The sequence below is a fragment of the Lutjanus erythropterus genome, chromosome 20 (assembly GCF_056507025.1).
Source record: "Lutjanus erythropterus isolate fLutEry1 chromosome 20, fLutEry1.hap2, whole genome shotgun sequence".
Taxonomy (NCBI): domain Eukaryota; kingdom Metazoa; phylum Chordata; class Actinopteri; order Lutjaniformes; family Lutjanidae; genus Lutjanus; species Lutjanus erythropterus.
The window spans coordinates 2,432,872-2,451,392 of record NC_139336.1 but is presented as its reverse complement, the minus strand read 5'-3'; the positions used below and the strand labels follow the sequence as shown (position 1 = coordinate 2,451,392).

General features: G+C 38.3%; 2 protein-coding genes across 3 annotated transcripts in view; one reads left to right on the top strand and one right to left on the bottom strand.

Moving 5' to 3' along the window:
• The window catches only part of nek6 (NIMA-related kinase 6), a 38,325-nt gene extending 29,253 nt beyond the window's left edge, over nt 1–9,072 (top strand). Inside the window, exons 9-10 of the mRNA XM_084745854.1 lie at nt 4,361–4,474; nt 4,747–9,072. Of these exons, the coding sequence (XP_084601980.1) occupies nt 4,361–4,474; nt 4,747–4,857 (225 nt within the window). The 3' untranslated portion in view covers nt 4,858–9,072. The remainder of the gene's footprint in view (nt 1–4,360; nt 4,475–4,746) is intronic.
• A 2,143-nt stretch (nt 9,073–11,215) lies between these two features.
• On the bottom strand, nt 11,216–18,413 carry psmb7 (proteasome 20S subunit beta 7). Of its 2 annotated transcripts, none has more exons than XM_084745778.1 (8): nt 18,270–18,413; nt 16,786–16,879; nt 16,088–16,185; nt 15,449–15,589; nt 14,505–14,620; nt 14,040–14,098; nt 13,749–13,900; nt 11,216–11,430 (listed from the first exon to the last, which is right to left on the bottom strand). In XM_084745778.1, the coding sequence occupies exons 1-8, from the start codon at nt 18,329–18,331 to the stop codon at nt 11,319–11,321; spliced, it is 834 nt and encodes a 277-aa protein (XP_084601904.1). In that variant the 5' UTR covers nt 18,332–18,413; the 3' UTR covers nt 11,216–11,318. The 2 variants fall into 2 exon arrangements, with proteins under 2 accessions (XP_084601904.1, XP_084601905.1); XM_084745779.1 differs by lacking the exon at nt 11,216–11,430 and adding an exon at nt 11,480–11,733.
• Between the last annotated feature and the right edge of the window lie 108 nt (nt 18,414–18,521).

Below are 18,521 nucleotides of genomic sequence, written 5' to 3'. Positions count from 1 at the left end.
ATTGAATCCCAGCTGGAGGGGCGGGTCCACATCAGTTGATTGACAGAAGCTGAGCTCCGGTAGAACAAGAGACAAGCTAAGTTTACTGTAGCTTATAAATCATTGGCAGACAGTAATGTTAGAAGTGCTGTTGAAGACCACACCAGCATCTAAACTGACCTGATTAACATGTGTGTACATCAGATATCACTCATCTTGAGAACTGGGACAAAACCATGTTTAATCCCGACCCTCAAATTACAAATTTTTGGTGAAAATATATTCTTTAAGGATTTATATATATGAAATATATGAGATTTATGACATGTTTTGGTTTGCTCTTTTTGCTTTTTCGGTTTGATGATTTTTTTTTAATTTAAACTTGCTCTGTGACAGGTAGCATCCTTGACCCGGACAAGAATTCACAACTTCAGACAATTTAAAAATGTGTTAAAAACCTTGTAAATCTAAATCTAACAACACCTGCTGATAACATAGATATAAAATGTGCTAAATAGAATTATATACCATATATATTTTAAAAAAATGTTGGCCCAGCTTTCCATCAGCTCCAACAGATTTTTACAAAAACATGATTTAATTAGGCATTAAAAGGGTTAGCTATGGACCTACGGACCCCATCTCAACCACAACATGTTGACTCTGTAGTCCTTCTAAATCAAAGCTAAATAAGGATTATGGTTTAAAAATGTGTATTTTGATTAACATTGAGAGAACTCGGAGACACTTTAAAAAATAAAATGGCTGCTCACTATGACTATACTGTGAGATAAAAGAATGTAACATTTTGTCGACTGTCAGATTTGACAGAGTCAAATATTATGTTATAATGTTATTTTTCTGTGCGTGTATTAAAAACATTACTGTTAATGGAGTGACAGTATGGCAGTGACAATGGCAGTGAATCTCTCCCTGCAGACGGGTTCACTGCTTGGTCCCTCATTCAACACACTAAGGTGCAGGACAAGATGTCTGCTCATGTTTGATAGATAAGAAGGAGACTTGAGCAGGAAAGTGAATGTGTGTTGTTGTTGGCTCTGGTGTTGTGTACCAGGCTCCTGTCTGGCTCAGTGTGATGGTCTGCTCTGCGTGTGATAACACAGTGCTGTGTATATGCAGATGAAGCCAAAACTAGTGGGCACCAACATGAAATAAAAGAAATATAAAATTGACAGTTGTCCCTTTTGATTTCTGTCAGGGAACACAGGACAGTGACTTACAGAAACAGATATGTTGCTGCAGCAGACAAAAAATGTGATTCCATGTCAGTTGGCTACCATAGTGAACATAATACTCCCGTTCTCGGTCATATCTCCTTGTATTTAGTTGGAATGCCGAGGCGTTGTGGAGACAGTCGTCTGCAGACACAATGGTTTCACAGTCCTCCACAGTCTCTGTGCATGTGAGAGGTTGTGACGGGCCAACAGAGGCTGAATGAGCAGCATTATGTGTCAGGCTCATTTATTCTCTGGCCGCATCACCACATCTACCACATGAGATAGCAGGCACTTCCTCGCTCTGCATACCGTCCTCTCCTCTTTCCTGATGGCTGTCACATTTTTGGAACATTGTCCTCCTTTTTACTCTTACTTAACTCTTTTTTGTCATTTTAAAAATTGTGCAGCCTAATGTGAACACTATATGGAAGTATCTTGGTAGTCTGCATCGTTTCCCAGGGTCAATAATACAAAAGCTACTGTAACTGTCTAAAGCCCTGCCTGCTAGCTGCCCATAATAATAAAGATCTCATACACTGAGTGTAATATGGTGCAAAAAGATATAATGGAATCATCAGCCCCTTTTACACTTGACAAAAAATCCACGAACCCCCACTAACATCTGGCTTTTTTCTTCAGTGGGAATGAGTTTGTTCCCGGGTCAAATGACAGGTATTTATCGACTCCTATCAGCAGTTATTGAGTCACTTAAAGGTTTGTCACCTCCGATGGTTCATCTGTCTCCATGACTTACTCAGCCCATCCCAAAATACTGAGTTACTATCTTATAATAATGAGAAACTCTCTGAAAATAATCACTTTCAGAAGGTTTCTCATTCTTTTTAGATAATAACTGATTATTTTGAGAAATATTCTTATTATAATGACTTATAGGATTTTCTTTTTTCTGGTGGAAATAAGATTTCATAGGATACAGACATTTCAGAGACAAGCATATAAAACAATAGAGACTGTTACAGAGACTCCAGTCTACAGTGTAGTTCATTCACTTCACTCATAATCCACAGAAATATGGAAAAACGTCAGGCTTTTGTGATCAAAGTTTTTATATTACGTCAACACTTCTTTCATATTCACGTGCTCTCTTTCTGTCCTAAGAGATAAACTTTATTGATCCCACACTGGGGAAAGAGATAAATAGAATACAAAGAGATAAAGTAAGAGTAAGAGATAAATAGAATACAAAAAATGAATAAAATATAAAAAGAGAATATAAATGTGAATAAAAAAGACTACACACAAAAAATATATCCTGAACTCTCTCACTCCGCTTATGCTGTAAGTTAATGAATTGATATGTTCTTATAATACTTCTCCTGTCCATGATTAGGCTGTTTTGGTGCCCCCTCCGCCACATGGTTCTGTACATACAGCACATGATATGCTTATACATAGTGGCGTTGCTGGTCTCCATTCAAGCACTGTTCGAACATCTTTCCAAATCAAGTGATGTTGAGAAGAAAATATTGAAGTTAAATTTAAAAAAAAAAATTAAACATTTTAAAATTAAAAATTAAAGACTGTAATATTGTCACCAGCCTCCATACTGCTTTCTACTGTTTATTGTTTTCTACTGTTTGTGATGTTGAACCTGACACATCAGAAAAAAACAAAAAACCAAAAAACAGAAAGGCAAACTGACAGCTGGCGAGGGGAGAGGAGTCAATTTTTAGTGAGTTTACCTGTGTTTAAAAATTCTGTACATGTGCTTATTTTGGTGTAAAAACAGTAATAGAGAAGCTAATAACATGAACATGAACTGACTCAGTCAATGTCATTCTAACCTGTTCATTAAATCTGAGTAAAAATCTATTAACAGACTTCAGAATGTTCAAAACTCTGCCAGCTGCCAGACTTTTAACCAGAACTAGGAAACATGATCACATCACTCCTGTTTTAGCGTCTCTACATTGGCTCCCTGTATGTTTTAGAATAGATTTTAAGATTTTACAGATGACTTTTAAAGCTCTCAATGGCCTCACTCCCTCATATATCTCTGACCTGTTAGTACCTTACATACCAGGACGTTCCTTGAGATCCTCGGGCAGAGGTCTCCTGTGTTCCACATGCCCGGCTGAAAACTAAAGGGGACAGGGCCTTTTCAGTCAGGGCCCCAAAGCTCTGGAACAAACTGCCTGAGGAAATTAGGTCAGCCGAGTCAGTGATCTCCTTTAAATCTCTTCTTAAGACATACTTTTATCGGAGAGCCTTTCCTGATCTTATCTAAGTTTGAACTGTTGTGCACTGCTTTTCTTAAAAATGTTTTTACATTCCTATTCTTGCCCTGTACCGTCTGATTTTACCTGTTTGAGTTGTTGTGTGACACTTGATCCTGTCTGTTTTACTTTGTTGCCTTGTGAAGCACTTTGTAATGTGAATTTTGAAAAGTGCTCTATAAATAAAGATTATTATTATTATTATTATCTGACATGTTATGGACAAGTGGAAATTTTAGCCTGGTGAAAAATTCAAGGGGATCAAGAATATTCACTCTGAATCCCACTGAAATCCGTTGTTTACTTTGAGCAGGACCTTGTCATGGACTTTGACCTGAAGATGGCACTAGACAAAGACAGTATTGATCGGGTATTATTGGGGCACTCAGAAGTCCTTGTTAAACATTTGAATAGTTTTTGTTTCCAGTGTTCACTGTCCGAGCAGATAGAGGCACTGATAGCATCTGATAGCATTTAGGAAGAGTTGGTTTTAGGAGCAAACTGAATAATGATCATTTAAAATAAATTAAGAAAATTAATAATGAAGATACCAAATTGAAAAACATGAAGGCATAAAGTCATAAAAAAGGTTTTTCAAGAATTCTGAATCACAGAAGTCCTTCAGCATACAGCCATGAATGTGCTTATACAATATTAGGATGATTGGTCCAATAGTGTTGGAGATTAGCTCTGGACAAGATGCAGGCTGTATGCTCAGACACAGAAGGGATTACACCATCTCCTCCTGGTTTACGTCTGGCAAGAGTAACTATCATGTAATCTCAACATTTCCTGTTAGCCTTGATGAGGCAATGCCATGCTCTGAGCACACATCACTGCTCTAAGATGCTTTTCTTTCTCCTCTAAAGAATTCCTCTCATCCAGACCTTCTTCCTCTTTCTCCAGATGGCAGCACTGCAGAGTCCGTTTTATGGGGACAAGATGAACCTCCTGTCCCTCTGCCAGAAGATCGAGCAGTGTGATTACCCTCCCCTCCCTGCTGACCATTACTCTGAGAAGGTAGAATGACACAAAACTGTTTACATTATTCTCAGGGAGAAAATATGTACCGTTAATCCAGATACTTCATCAGCTAGGCACAAACTAATGAAATATTACTTACTGCTTGAGAAACTTTTGTTTAAACTACAGTTACAGCTATTTTAGGGTTAGGGTTGGGGTTAGGTGAGTAGTAATAGGTAGACAGGGTCAGGGTTAACCAACACATTATTGGTTAAGAAAACTTAAGGACTGTCGTTATCCTTTATGCTAATGAAACCCACTTTTCACAGCTGCGGGACCTGGTTAGCATGTGCATCAGCCCGGACCCGGACCAGCGGCCGGACATCGTCTTTGTGCTGCAGATCGCCAAACAAATGCACATGTGGACCTCCAGCACTTGAGCACCGTACCTGCTCCAGCCCCCTCTCTGCTCAGTCTGAGGATCTTGAACCACTAGAAGAAGTAAGCTCTGCCTGGCCTGCAGAACAGCGTTTGCCTTGGCGTCGTCTCGACAGGAGGAAAGACACAGGTGGACTGTGATGTTTCGACGTCCAAACAGCCACTTCTTTTCTGTCATGGAGGATGTGAAGAGGTGCATCAGTGGTGCAGCCCTCGTGGAAAGTGGAGTTTATGAAACCACAGTTGTTCATGCGAGAGGCGACCACATTTATGCCATTTTCTTTAGCTACATGTAGAGAGCTGTGTCTCACTATGATCGCAGATTTCTCAAAGCTTTTTTTTCCTATAACTCCACAGGGGTTGCATTCCAAGTTCATACCCTCTGTGTCAGGTAAAGTGTGTGCAGTAGAGCTGGGCAACCTGAATATTTATCATCTATTGTCTATCATTGTAATCATTTCATACATTTTTTTTAATCTCGTCATGCATAATACATCATTTAGGGGTCTGAATGGTCAATTTGGAAATGCTTATTAGCAATTACTATGTCAGATTTCCTTCTAGAATGTTTTCTGAAAGAATGCAGCTTTGTGTAATTATTAGCTTGCAGTGAGTCTAACTGATCCTTCCTAAGCCCTGCCCTTTTTTGCTCTGTGCTTCAATAACAGTTGTGAAAATCTGCTATAAGGAACCTTGGTCAAATTTGTCCTTTCTGTGTCTGTATTGAGATATGCTATATGCTACATTTGTCTATGTTGAAAAGGAAACCACATTTTGAAGACGTTGCTTGGGGACCCTTTAAAGCAATATATAGTCTAGTCACATCTTAAGTTAGCTAATATTAGCTAAACACTAGCTAAGTAGCTAGGTATCAGTTGATTTTAGATTAGCTAGCTAGTTGACTATTGTTTTGCTAACATTAACTATCAGATGTAACTAACCAGCTAATGATTTATTTAGATTAGCTAACTGGTTAGAACTGTTACAAAGATATAAAGTCCCTCCTGTTCCAGTTGACCACAGGAAGGGGAGGGACCTAACTTGAGTGATGTTAGGATTGACTTAACTTTGGAAAAAAATCTGAAAAAAATCTTAACCATAGTAAAGAGTGAGAGACAAATAATGTTTTGATTCTGTGAGAATTGTCCCATGAATTACTTGTATGATGTTTCAAAGATAATTTTACAAGTCGAGAAAGTCTATTTCATCGTAAAACGGATGACATATCAAATTGTGATTAATTAGAAAAATTAATTAGTTAGAAAGCTTAAATTAGAAGTCATGTAAAAGCTAATGTTAACCACTGAAGCTATGATGCCTGTGTGGTTTTTGCCATACTGGCAATGGGTCTTACTCGTTCTTTTGCTTGCTGGCTAACAAAAGGACCAGGAGCTTCTGGATAAGACACTTATGGTAAGATAAGATCAAAATGGACAGCCATGTTGGTATTTACTTCTTCTGTCATGTGAGCCAAGAGGTGTACTTCACCCAGCAGTTTAACACTAAATTACAACAAACCTACGACAAACAACATATGTGTAATTCATGGCACAATTCAGATGAAATTGAACAATAATATGTCAAAAGGGGAGAGACTTTGCCTCTTTTTTAGAGCACAGAGGAAAGATGGGCGGGACTAATGCTGCCTTCACATGAGGTCATCTTTATCATGTTCACAAGAAGTGTCCATGTGAATGCCCCGTCTTGTAAGTGGAAATTCTTTGAAACAAGTTGTCCACATGACCTTACATGTCGTAACCACAGTTTCACAACTTCCATTTGAAGGCAGCATCAGGAAGGGTCACTTGTGATGGAGTTCAGCTAGACAACTTGACATGTGATACATATATTTATTTCTATCAGAGGTTCTTCTGTATGGAAGCCAGAGTGACTGTGGTGATTTATAAATTTCTAGGTCCAGTATGTCAAGATAATCAATCACTTTGGGGCAGCACGACAATCTGCAAACCAGAGCTGGGACAAGTCATTAAGTCACAGGTTTTTGCACTTGGGATCAAGTCCTAAACTTTGAGCTATAAGTCCTTGATAAATCATAACACTGTGTTTCCAGGCTCATCGATTTACAAAGTTATTAAGCTGGTAAGCTAACGTTAGCTCAACATTAGCTCACTAAATATGCTTCATGTTAGCCCTGACTTACCGTTGTTTGTGCAACTTCAAATGTTGAACAAAGCTGAAAATTGTTGGGTCTTGATCTGTTATTTTCAACCCCCATGTTTTACATATTGCAATTTGGTTTTTTGTTGACCACCTTGTAGTTTTTGTAAGCGAACAAAATGTTTTTTTTTCCAGCTGGAGCTCAGTATCGTAATCTTAGTTTGTCATTGTTTTCTCCTGCAGCTGTCAGATTAGTTCTGGGGAATTTAGTATCAGTTTGTTGAGAATTAATAGTGTTAACATAAGTAGATTCAGGAAATTAATTCATTGATGGATTGACACTTTTTAAATAACAGACTTCTTCATCTCTGGGCTCCAGGGGAAAGTATCAAGTATTTTCAAGTTAAAAAGCTCAAGTGCAAGTGAAGTCACAAGTCAGTGATGTTAAAGTCCATCTTTTTTGATTTTGTTAAGTCGAGTGAAAAATAATCAAATTTGTGACTTGTGTCTGACGTGAGCCAAAGTCATGTGACTGAAGTTCACACCCCTGCTGTAAACGCAGCATTGACATATTGATAATAAAGTTGTTGTGATGAACATGTTGACAAACTGTATCCTACTGGCACATCCAACAGACACAGAACAACATTAGCTTGTCACTCTCCTTGTAGCTCTTTTTTGGTCTCCTCCAACTCCAGTTTTAGCAGCGTAATACTCCACTGTGATCACCAGCTGCTCTATAACTTTGCATCATTTCAATACCAACACTTGCAGTATTTGTGAGAAGCCTTTTCTATGGGGAAACCGCCATTTTATAAGACAAGTATCCTTTTGCAAAAACAGTAATTTTACCTCTCAGAACACAGACATTACTGTTCTACTGGATCCTTTATTGGATCTGTTAGTTTGTTTGTGACTTTTAAAAGGACAGTTCAGATTCATCAAGGGTCTAATGAAAGATTCTATTGAGCTGCATTATGGGAAATGTAGGATTGAGTGCCTCTTGAGCTTGCCCCATACTGTAGACTAGAGGTCAAGGTATTTCAGACTCTGCTGCTTCAGTTTTGACCGTCCATGTCCCAACATGAATGAACAGGAGTCCAGTCATGATCGCACTGTTACTCTGTATAACAAGCAAATTAAGTTATGATCTTTAAATAATGGACCTAAGAAAATCATCTTCATCCACCACAGCCTCTTGGCTTCCAGTTGTCTGGATTTTTGAAAAGTACTGGACTCAGTCATAGTCCTCAGTCCTGGATGTTATTCTTGCAAACTGTGCCAACCTTTGACTTTATTTTTTAGCTCCTTAGTTAAACTCGGTATATTTTGAATTTGTGACAACTTTCTTGTTGCCTAAATACTTATATCATGCATATCATTTCAGTGTTGATAGTGGAATTAAGAAGGAAAGAAAAGGCATCTTTTATTTGTGTAAAGGACATGCTTGTAATAAAAAGGTTTAGAACTGAAATCATTATTTTCCTTAGAAAACTGAAGAAATCCTTTATCGAATCTTCTCATTACAAATCCAAACACATACACGGAAAGAGTTGTACTAGAATAACAGTTTGAGCAATGGTAGTGGGTGTTAAGTGTTGCGAAGATGTTGCATATGGATTGCAGTTGTATGTGATGTGCTAGCAGAATGTAATACCAGAATGCAGTTGTTTAAATATAGACCACTGTTACTGTGAAACTGTAAAAAGTTATTTTGACAGATAGGACTAAACAAGTTTAAAAATTTCCTGATGTGAGGATCTATTGCACAGTGCCTTACCACACAGAATAACTTAACATTATTTTATTCTTTTGTTAATGCCAACATGTATTCTATGCTAAAAATAAATAAATAAATGTATTACAGACAGATAAATCATGGTTAGACAACTTGTATCTTGTATCTTCATCTTCCATCTACTGTACTTATTGAATTGAGACTTTTCACTTGTGCCATTTTGTTTTTACCAACTGTGCTTTCTGTGCAACATGACATTACATTTAGCTCTATGTGGATTCACTGTCAAGTGCTCCCTCCTTGCATTTGTAGTAAAAAGTTTTTAAAATTAAAGTTGCAGAAGAAGCTCTTATTAAAATAACTGAGTCTTGCACGCTTGTTATTCACATTATAAAGCAACACACAGTAAAATGGTTTCCATGTTTCCTCTACACACACACTGCTGCTCTCATGTGGCCCAAGCATCATGAAAGGAGTAGAAAATGTTTTACAGACACAGGGACATGTGACTTGCAAAGAAACCAAATTTGCTGAGAGAAGACTGTCTGTGAAGTTCTGTAGTCATCATACAGGGCTTTAATTTTGAAGGTGATATTTTAATGTTTGAAAAAAGGATGCAGAATATGTTCAGCATCTATCCTGTGGACATGCTACACCCCCTGCTGGAAGATAAGTGCAGCATTTTATATTTATGACTCCATAGACACACAGATAGACAAATTAAAGGAAAAACCTGAAGAAATTAACCATACCAACACCATGATTTCTATAATAAAGGGTTTTTTTGTATCTCCATGAATGCTTAAAGGCATAATATGCAACATTTTCCTTCAAGACAGTTTATATACTCAATCATTTCTGACCCACTGTTAATGTGTGGTGGTGTCTGTATCTGCAGCAACAGGTTTTATTCTTATTTTCTAATTAGCTCACTGCACAGGACGCTTCACTAACCCAAATCCTTGGTATTTCATGTTCTGAGAATGACACTCAATAGCTGACTTTCAGGTGTGTTTCGACCAGCTTGGTCAAATACTACTGATTCTACCTTTAAGCTAAGATTTATTTTGTTTTTTTTAAAGAGACAGTTCACCCCCAAAATCAGAAATACTTATTTTCCCCCTGGCCTGTAGTGCTATTTATCCATCTAGATAGTTTTGGTGTGAGCTACAGTGTTTTTTATAAGATATCGGCTGTACAGATGTCTGCCTTCTTTCACAATAAAATAGGACTAAATGGCAGCAGGCTTGCAAAGCACCCCAAAAATCCATTTGAAAAACTCAACAGCAATGTCTCTTTCCAGAAATCATGACCTGGCTGCTCAAGATAATCTACAGACCTTCTTGTGAGCAGTTTCGTGTGGGAACTATTTTCTTTCTGCAATAGAATCTGACTTTTAAGTGGAAAGAAAGTAGTTCCTATATGAGACTGCTCAGAACATTGCTGTTAAGTTTTTTTAAATTTCTTTTTTAATGCATTGAGCACCACAAGCTGAGTGTCATCTAGTCCCATTATATTTGAGAGAAGACAGACATCTCTATGGCTGATATCTCCAAAACTCTGCAGCTCACAGCAAAATTATGTGATAGATAAACAGCACTACAGGTAAGAGGAAATGTGTTTTTTGTGATTTCAGGATGAACCATTTTTTAAAAAAAAAATAAAATAAAATGTATAAATGAATGCATAAGCACACTCCTCCATCACTCTTTTAGATAGAGGTACTTCTCAACAGGCCTGTCTGACTTATTTACAGTTCAGACAGCAAGCAGCTTTTATTTAAGCAGGAGTCAAGATTTACTATTGAAAGAGTTTTGATGAAAAAAGAAAAAAAAATCTGTCTGAAGCCACAACTTTAAATTCTGTATTTTCCATGGGACTGTTCTCTTTTTTAGATTCGGCTTCCATCACTGGCCTAGGAGGCCTCCTACCCTCCCCCTCCCTCTTTCTGGTTCTGGTGGATGAAGCAGTTTCTGCCTTATAAGATGTTTTTCCATGCCAATTGCCTCAGTGTTTGGTTTTGGTGGGAACAACTGGCTTTATAAAGAGTACAGTCTACACCTGCTTAAATTGAAATGTGTTTCTAGATAACTTTTATGATTTGGTGCTGTACAAATAAAATTGACTAGCCAACGCCAAAACTTAAAGAAAAGGGCACTGAGCTGTAGAAGTAGGATATGACACATATTTTAATTGATAAAATATTAAAACATTTTTAATTTGGTGTATAGGCTACACATTTTTATAGTTGAAGAATGTTAGAATCATTTTCGGCCTACAATAATGATATATGACAAAATGAAAATGTTAAATGAACCGTTATTCATTTCCATATAATTTTTTGTCAAAGCCTTGAGGTGGGAACTGGAGAGGAGAAACAGAGCCGTGTGTGGCTCTGCAGCAGCAGGTTGCAGAACCCTGATATAAAGGGGTCCTTTTTAAAAACTGACTCAGCAGTTTTATTTAGAGGAGAACATGAGGACAGTCATGAACAAAACCATGAACCAAGTCAAACACTTTTATTGGAAATCATGGAAAAAACATGCCATCTGTGTTAGGAAATCTGAGAGTAGTGCGTTACATCAAGAAACACATAGTACAAGTATTTTAGGAGGTATCCATAGTCTGTACAGTCTCCTCCACCACCTCCAGGGCCAGCGGGGTCACCACCTTTGACAACACAGCCGTGGTTCCTCTTTTGTACTTGTAGTCACCAGTTCTACATCAAGAGAAAAGAGGCATGCAACAGTCAGTTTCAGTCCCACAGCTGAACACTTAAATTAAACAGGTCTGTTTAATATGAAAGACACTTCATCTTCATCAGCACAGCACGCCACTTTAAACTACCACACAACCATGCAGCTCTGCTAAGTCAAACTGAGCAGTGGAGAGATGTGTTTAAAAAAGCTGGTTAGTAGCAGATTCAGATAAGTGTGAGAGGAGGCGGCGGTTAAAACTGCACTCTACCACTCCATCACCCTCCATCTGTACTCACAGCTGCAGGATGCCACCCTCAGTTAGTCTTCAGGCAGAACAAGCAACAAGACAACAAGTCATCCAGCAGTTTATCAAGTGATGACAAGTTAATGATTTCAATGACCCAACATGCACTGTAATGATGTGAGATGAAATGATGCATTCTGTTCAAGCAGCAGTGGAGATACAACAGCACTTCCTCATGAACAGCTGCTACTCATCCTGGATTACTGAATATGAAAAAAACTTAACCAACATGAGAATAGAACATTTCAGAGAGCTGTTCCACACGTCTAACCAACTCTGAGGTAAGAAGTTCAACAGTTTTTGGGTTGGTTGGTTCAATCAGCTCTCAGTCTGTTCACTCTGAGTTGAAGTGCTTGCGTGGTGAAAAAACACTGGAGCTCTGATACAATTCACCATAGCAACAGATAAATAATTCTTTTTTTATCCAGTAGATTTTTACACAGTACCGCCAGAGTTCTCCAAGTTAAATTTTTGAGACCTTTTTAAGACCTCCATTGTAATTGGATAGCTGGGTAAAAAGTGACAGAGTTGAATATTTTTCACTTGTCTTTGATCAGTAAAAAAACGGCAAATGCTCAGCACCTCATCACGCCACAGGTGTCTGTAGAAGAGTATAAATGAATTGGAAACATCCAATAAATTTTCTGGCCTCAGGAAAAAAAGCAGTTTGGTGGACACAGACCCTTCACACCAGCCAGTACAAAGCAAATTAAAAGAGCAATACTGTGCATGCAAAAATGAGTACTGCAGTCCAAAGTGTAAGTTGGAGCCATAAACTGTTGTAATCTTGTTTAATATACAATCTATATTTGAAGTGAGTTGTTTCCCACACCTCCCCTCCCCTAACACGGCAGAGACAGGCAGGCTGGAAGAGCTCCGCAGGAACGCAGGATGCATGCAACCTTGTAAATTGACAATAACAACTGAGGATGAGTCCTCCACTGTAAGTTGATCAGCTGCTAAAAACTGTCAGTTGTCTGTCAATGTAAAGTTCAGCCTGTTATCCTGAAAACAAAAGCCCACTGCTCTGAGATAACACACTCTGGATGATGAGTTAAATGGCTGCCAAACTCCATTAACATTTTGATCAATTTAACAGTTATAAACATCTACACATTCTACATTATTTATGATTTCTTACAACTCATATAGAGACACTAACTCATTTGGTGAAAATTCTGCATTAATTTGAACTGATTACTGTGAAATAGTTATTTCAGTCTTGAATAAAACATTTGAAAGGGGAACACCACAGCTGCAGCCTTCATGTCAAGTGAAGTGTTTCCTTGATCTCTGATGAGACATTGTGGTCATTTTATGATTTATTACAGTAAATATGTATTATTATATTTTCTCTTTTAACACAACTGAACACAGCCCTGTTAAAGTGTGACACGTCAGTTGTTCACTTTCCACATCACAATTCAGCATAATTTCTGGCAAAAAACAAGCTTGACATCTCGGGTAGTTGAGAAAACTGGTGACACACACACACACACACACACACACACAGACACACACACACAGACACACACACACAGACACACACACACACACACACACACACACACACACGTTTTGTCATCATTTGCCTTTTGTGTCTCTGGTTCCTCCTGTAGTGACATATCTGCTAGCTGGCAATTAGCACTGTTCACTGTTTTCATGAAATGTTTAACCAAAAGGCACAAAGGAATCTGGATGTTTATGGAACTGTGACATTGTGTTGATGAAAGCTCACAGTATGGGCATCAAATTTTGTGGCCACCTAAATGGAATATTTTGTAGCCACAGAGTCACTTCTAGCCCTGGGCCATCAGGTCATGGTTAATGTTGAAGCCTGATTTGCTAACTTTGAAATCAGCGATCCACACAACTCCAAATGAGACAACAAGGTAAGTAAAGTGTTAGACCCAACAGAACTGATGAGCAAAAACACCACAGTAACAGGAAGGTTGTTTAACAGGTCAGGAATAAAAGAAAAGTACTGTGGATAAAGTTAAACTGTGTCGGAAGCATCACTAGAAGATTTCTTACCTGACACCCTTCTTGTTGGCCTCATCGTGGGGCCGGATGTAGTCCACCTTGCCCTTGGTGATTACACACAGGTCGATGTTGCTGCCAGAGCCCAGGTCGTTAAAGATACCTGCAGCAATGGCGTCTCGCACCAGTGCCTTGGCCGCCTCCTCCTGTGAAGAAAGACATTGATGCTCAAGTGGAAAAAAAAGGAAACCAGCATGCTATCACAAGAAGGGAGTCTCATACTCCTACCAGTAGTATGTTTTGTGTTGTGTTGCTGTGAATGACCCGAGTGGTGTGCTCACTCACCTCCATGTCAGGCTTGTAACGGTCCTCAAACACTGCCATGGCAGCCAGAGACCCAGAGCCTAAAAAAGAAGCAAAGAAACGGCTGTCAGGTGGATCACTGAGCTGACTTTCTCCATGTGTTCAGCTCAGTCGCTGCTGTCTCAAAAACTCTGTGTGTGTCCCTCTTCAGGTTAACAAGCAGGGGTATAAGTTTGCTTCAGAAGTGGGTGGTGAGACCTTAATAGACTCAGATGAGGTTTTCAGAAGACACTGTTTGGGAAGACTTAAGTAAGAAAAGTGAGTCTATAAAAGAGGGGATACAAAGATAGGATTTTGAAAAAGTGTTTTTTTTAAACACAATTTTATAAAAATGTGAAGAAAATATACACAACTGACAAACACTGTTAATCCTTCAACAACCCATCAAGCTGCAGTGGAAACATGAGGGACATGTAGAGACAGTGGTGTGTTGTGCGTGAGACTGACCCATGGTGACGTAGGGCAGCTTGTCAGTGGAGCCGTGAGGGTAGATGCTGTAAAGATGAGGGCCGTTACAGTCCACTCCACCCAGGACCAGAGCAGCCCCGATGTAGCCCTGATACCTGAAAAAAAAAAAAAACACACACACACACACACACACACACACACACAATAGGCTTACTTTTCCACTTTTTATATGTGAAACATTTAAGGCAATGACTCATTCTTTAATTATGCTGGAAAATGTTTTCAAAGATCAAACTCTTGGCTATTAGATCTTTCAATGGGCCATTTTATTTTTTTTAAGTGTCTCAGAGTTCTCTTAATGGTAATCTCAATACACATTTTAAACCATAATTCTTATTTAGCTTTGATTTAAAGGACTACAGATTTGACATGTTATGATTGAGACACATCTGATACAAATATCATTTAATAAATTTGTAAAAAAAAAAAAGTAGAAAGTTTTTATGTCAGATTAAATCATGTTTTTGTACAACTGTCAGAAATTGAGTTGACAGACATCCGGGATGCGACTTTAAATCTTAAAAAGAAAATCTTAAACTTTAAATCTATTTTAAAACAAAGATGATCATAATATATTTTTACACCTATGGTATCAGTAGGTATTGTTAGTTTTAGATTTTGAAGACATTTGACATTGACATTTTTTGTCAATTCTTGTCTGGAACAAGGATGTTTTTTGGTACAGACAAAGTTCAGAAATAAAAAAAATTAAAGCAAACCAAAACATTTCATAAATTACATATATTTCACATAAATATATCCTTAAAGAATACATTTTCATCAAAATAAGGAATTAGAATGTTGGTAGTAATATTTTTTAAAGTGGTAGGACATAATTGATCTCAATTCTCAAGAAAGGATACAACTGTGTTTTTCCAGTAAATGAACTCCTGATATTCACTGATCCAGTGTGAGGAGTGTACCTGAAGAGCATCTGTTTGAGCATGCGGTTAGCGGTGGCCACGCGTGGCAGCCTGCCTGTGGAGAGGGCGTGCAGCTCCAGGTTGGACGAGATGATCTGAGTGGTCATCTCTGTGTCTGCAGCTGTTCCGGCTCCACAACAGCTGGACAAAAACACGACACATCAATCTGTCAGTTATATATCACCTCAGCTCCATCACATGAAGGCTCAACAGAATATAACACTGCAAATCAGATACAGCCACTATGTATAGGATTAAAACTTTTTAAAATGTGTTTTTCCAGCAAAGATGGTACATGGAGCCCATGTGGAACAAACTAAAACATATATATCACCCATTTCATCTTTATTAATTTGAACACAAAGGTTATCCTCCCAAGAATCACATGACAAATCTGGGCTGGGACTTGGGTTGGCACCCAGGTTCAGCCAAGATTATCTGGTAATGTCATTTTCAAATCATAGGGGGTGTGTGTGTGTGTGTGTGTGTGTCTTTGTGATCAGAGAGAAGAGAATCTGTGAAGTTTCTTCTGATGTGTGTTGTACATATAGTTGTTAAAACTTTGTAGTGTGGAGCCAATTTAAAAGAATGTGAGTCCTGTGAGATGTGAACCATGCAGTGTGTTGAACTGTCACTTACTAAATGTTGGGGGAGATGTAGTGGATCTTGGAGCAGTTCTTGTCTGCCACCACCATGCCTTCAGTGGCTCTGGTGTCAGCTCCAAGGACGACGCCATCCTTCACAGAGAAACACAAACTATCATTTAGACTTAGTAAACACACACTCTGTACTGCTGCTGGCTTTAGAGCCACACCTGTGCCTTTCACATTATGCTAAGTCTAAATGTCCACTGGAGAAGATTTATAATTAAACCATGTATCAGGAGCAGAAACAGAGGCACAGAGAAGAGAAGCTGTTTGAATGACAGACTGATAAAGCAGTAGCTGGATATGTGGTTGTGTTTTCAGCAAGTGAAAATGAAAACATGTCCACCTGTCCTCCTGTAGTATCACAGTGGAGTAGAATATTGCGTCTTTGAATATTCATTTACACCATGGAATGAAATATAATACACAAGAAGATACAAAAGAATCGCTGGACAAGGGTTTCCCATGGATTCATGCAGGATTTATGGGACTGGGACGGGACAGTAAGCGGAAGCCGGTGGGACAGATATCAGAATAGCAATAGAAACAAGAGGAATATATATATAAAAACCTGGAAATTGATGGGACAGGGGTGAAAAATCCTCTCCTGTGTCACCCTCTCATGCTCATAATGTGACTACAGTTAAGCAGAACTGACATATTTGAAGCAGCCTGCTTTATACCACTCACCTTGTAGACAACTCCACAGATGGTAGTTCCTGTTTTGCGAGCAGCAGGCAGGCTGCATCCCACTTTGTTAACTTCACTTTCCAAAAGTACATTTCTGAAATAATAGAAATGAAAAAAGAAAACACACATATGCATAACTGTATGACTGAGGAGCTGTAAAAACAAACACAGCCAAGTAGAGTTGACACAGATTCATCGGTCGACCAATATTATTAGCTGGGCAATTTTACATCATTATTCTCATTTTCACTGAAAAACACACGAAAACAATGGTGTTATTTTTTTCAGGGATCTGTACTAAACAACTTCAGCACCACAATATTTAGTTTAAAATTGTATTTTGACACACACTTTGCCCTTAACAAATATTGCACATCCTGGGATTTGAAAACTGCAGTACACCGTATTGCAGTTTCACTGAATTTTCGATTAATTGTTCAGCAAAACAAAACAAACCTCCCTAATTTGTCCTGGTTTCACTAACCAATCTACTTTTAAAAATCTGTAAATCTAATCTTAAATTAATCTGTTGATTAACTTCTCAAATTAATCTATTTGCCGTTTAAGCCATAAATGTCAAAAAACGGTGAAAACTGTTGATCAGTGTGTCCTAAAACCTAGGGTGACGTCCTGGAAAGTCTTGATTTGTCCACAACTCAAAGATATTCAGTTTACTGTGAGAGAAGAGGAAAGAAATCAAAAGTATTCACATTTGAGAAGCTGAAATCAGAGAATTCGAATTTTCTTTTTAAATAAAATGACTCAAAATGATTAATCAATTATCAAAAGTTAGAAGATTAATTTAATAATCAATTAACTGTTGCAGCTCTAGTCAGTATGTGTGAAAACTGTTACAGAGGATTATGATTAAGATAAATATCTGATTGTATTTCATTTTTTCTGAGTGAAAGACTTTGTGGACCTGTGGTGCACAACATTAATGTTCCCTACAAACCGCTTTAAAACCAATGGACTGAATTAACATAACAAAACAATTAATTAACAATGCTTGGTAATTTATCACACAGTGACTACAACATGATTTTTTCTGCATTTTACTGTACAGTTTGTGCTGTTGCTTTATAAATGACCTAAAGTTGGATTAATATACAGTGGCCTGTTCCCAGGTAGCGGGCTGAAAGACACATTCTGCCCTGTTGTTTTCATTGTAAAAGTAGCTACATTTCATAATGTACAAACGCACTTTCTAAAAAAAAACACAAGTTATATAACTGTTAAAACCCATAAATATATATGTTCTGTTCAAACGCAAAAGACAAATATTAAATATATGTTCATAGCAGCGCGTGGGGAAATGCCTGAGTCATTGTAATGAAGCCGATTCACCGTGAGCTAGCAACACTGAGAAAACTCGTTCAAACCGGTCTATTCCACACAACGGCGACATACAACCGGTCAAACCGCGTTAAACGCGTTAATATAGTCGTTTTGCTCTGACTCCCATTCATCAAAAAAGCTCTTACCTCTTGCAGTTTTCGAAACTGAAACCCCCGAGCGTTGCTCGGCTCACTGTCAGCGTCGCCATCTTGGTCAATGAAGCGCTGTGTTTCCGGGAAGTGAAGGAAGCGGGTCATTAGAGGTGCTGCGTTTGCGGTCACAGTGTGAACCCGTATATTTGGGTTTCATAGCTAAAGAAATGACTGTGACCCATTCCATATTTTGTGTTATAAGAAGAAACCGGTCACCGAAAAGATCCTCAGTCGGTTCCATTAGGT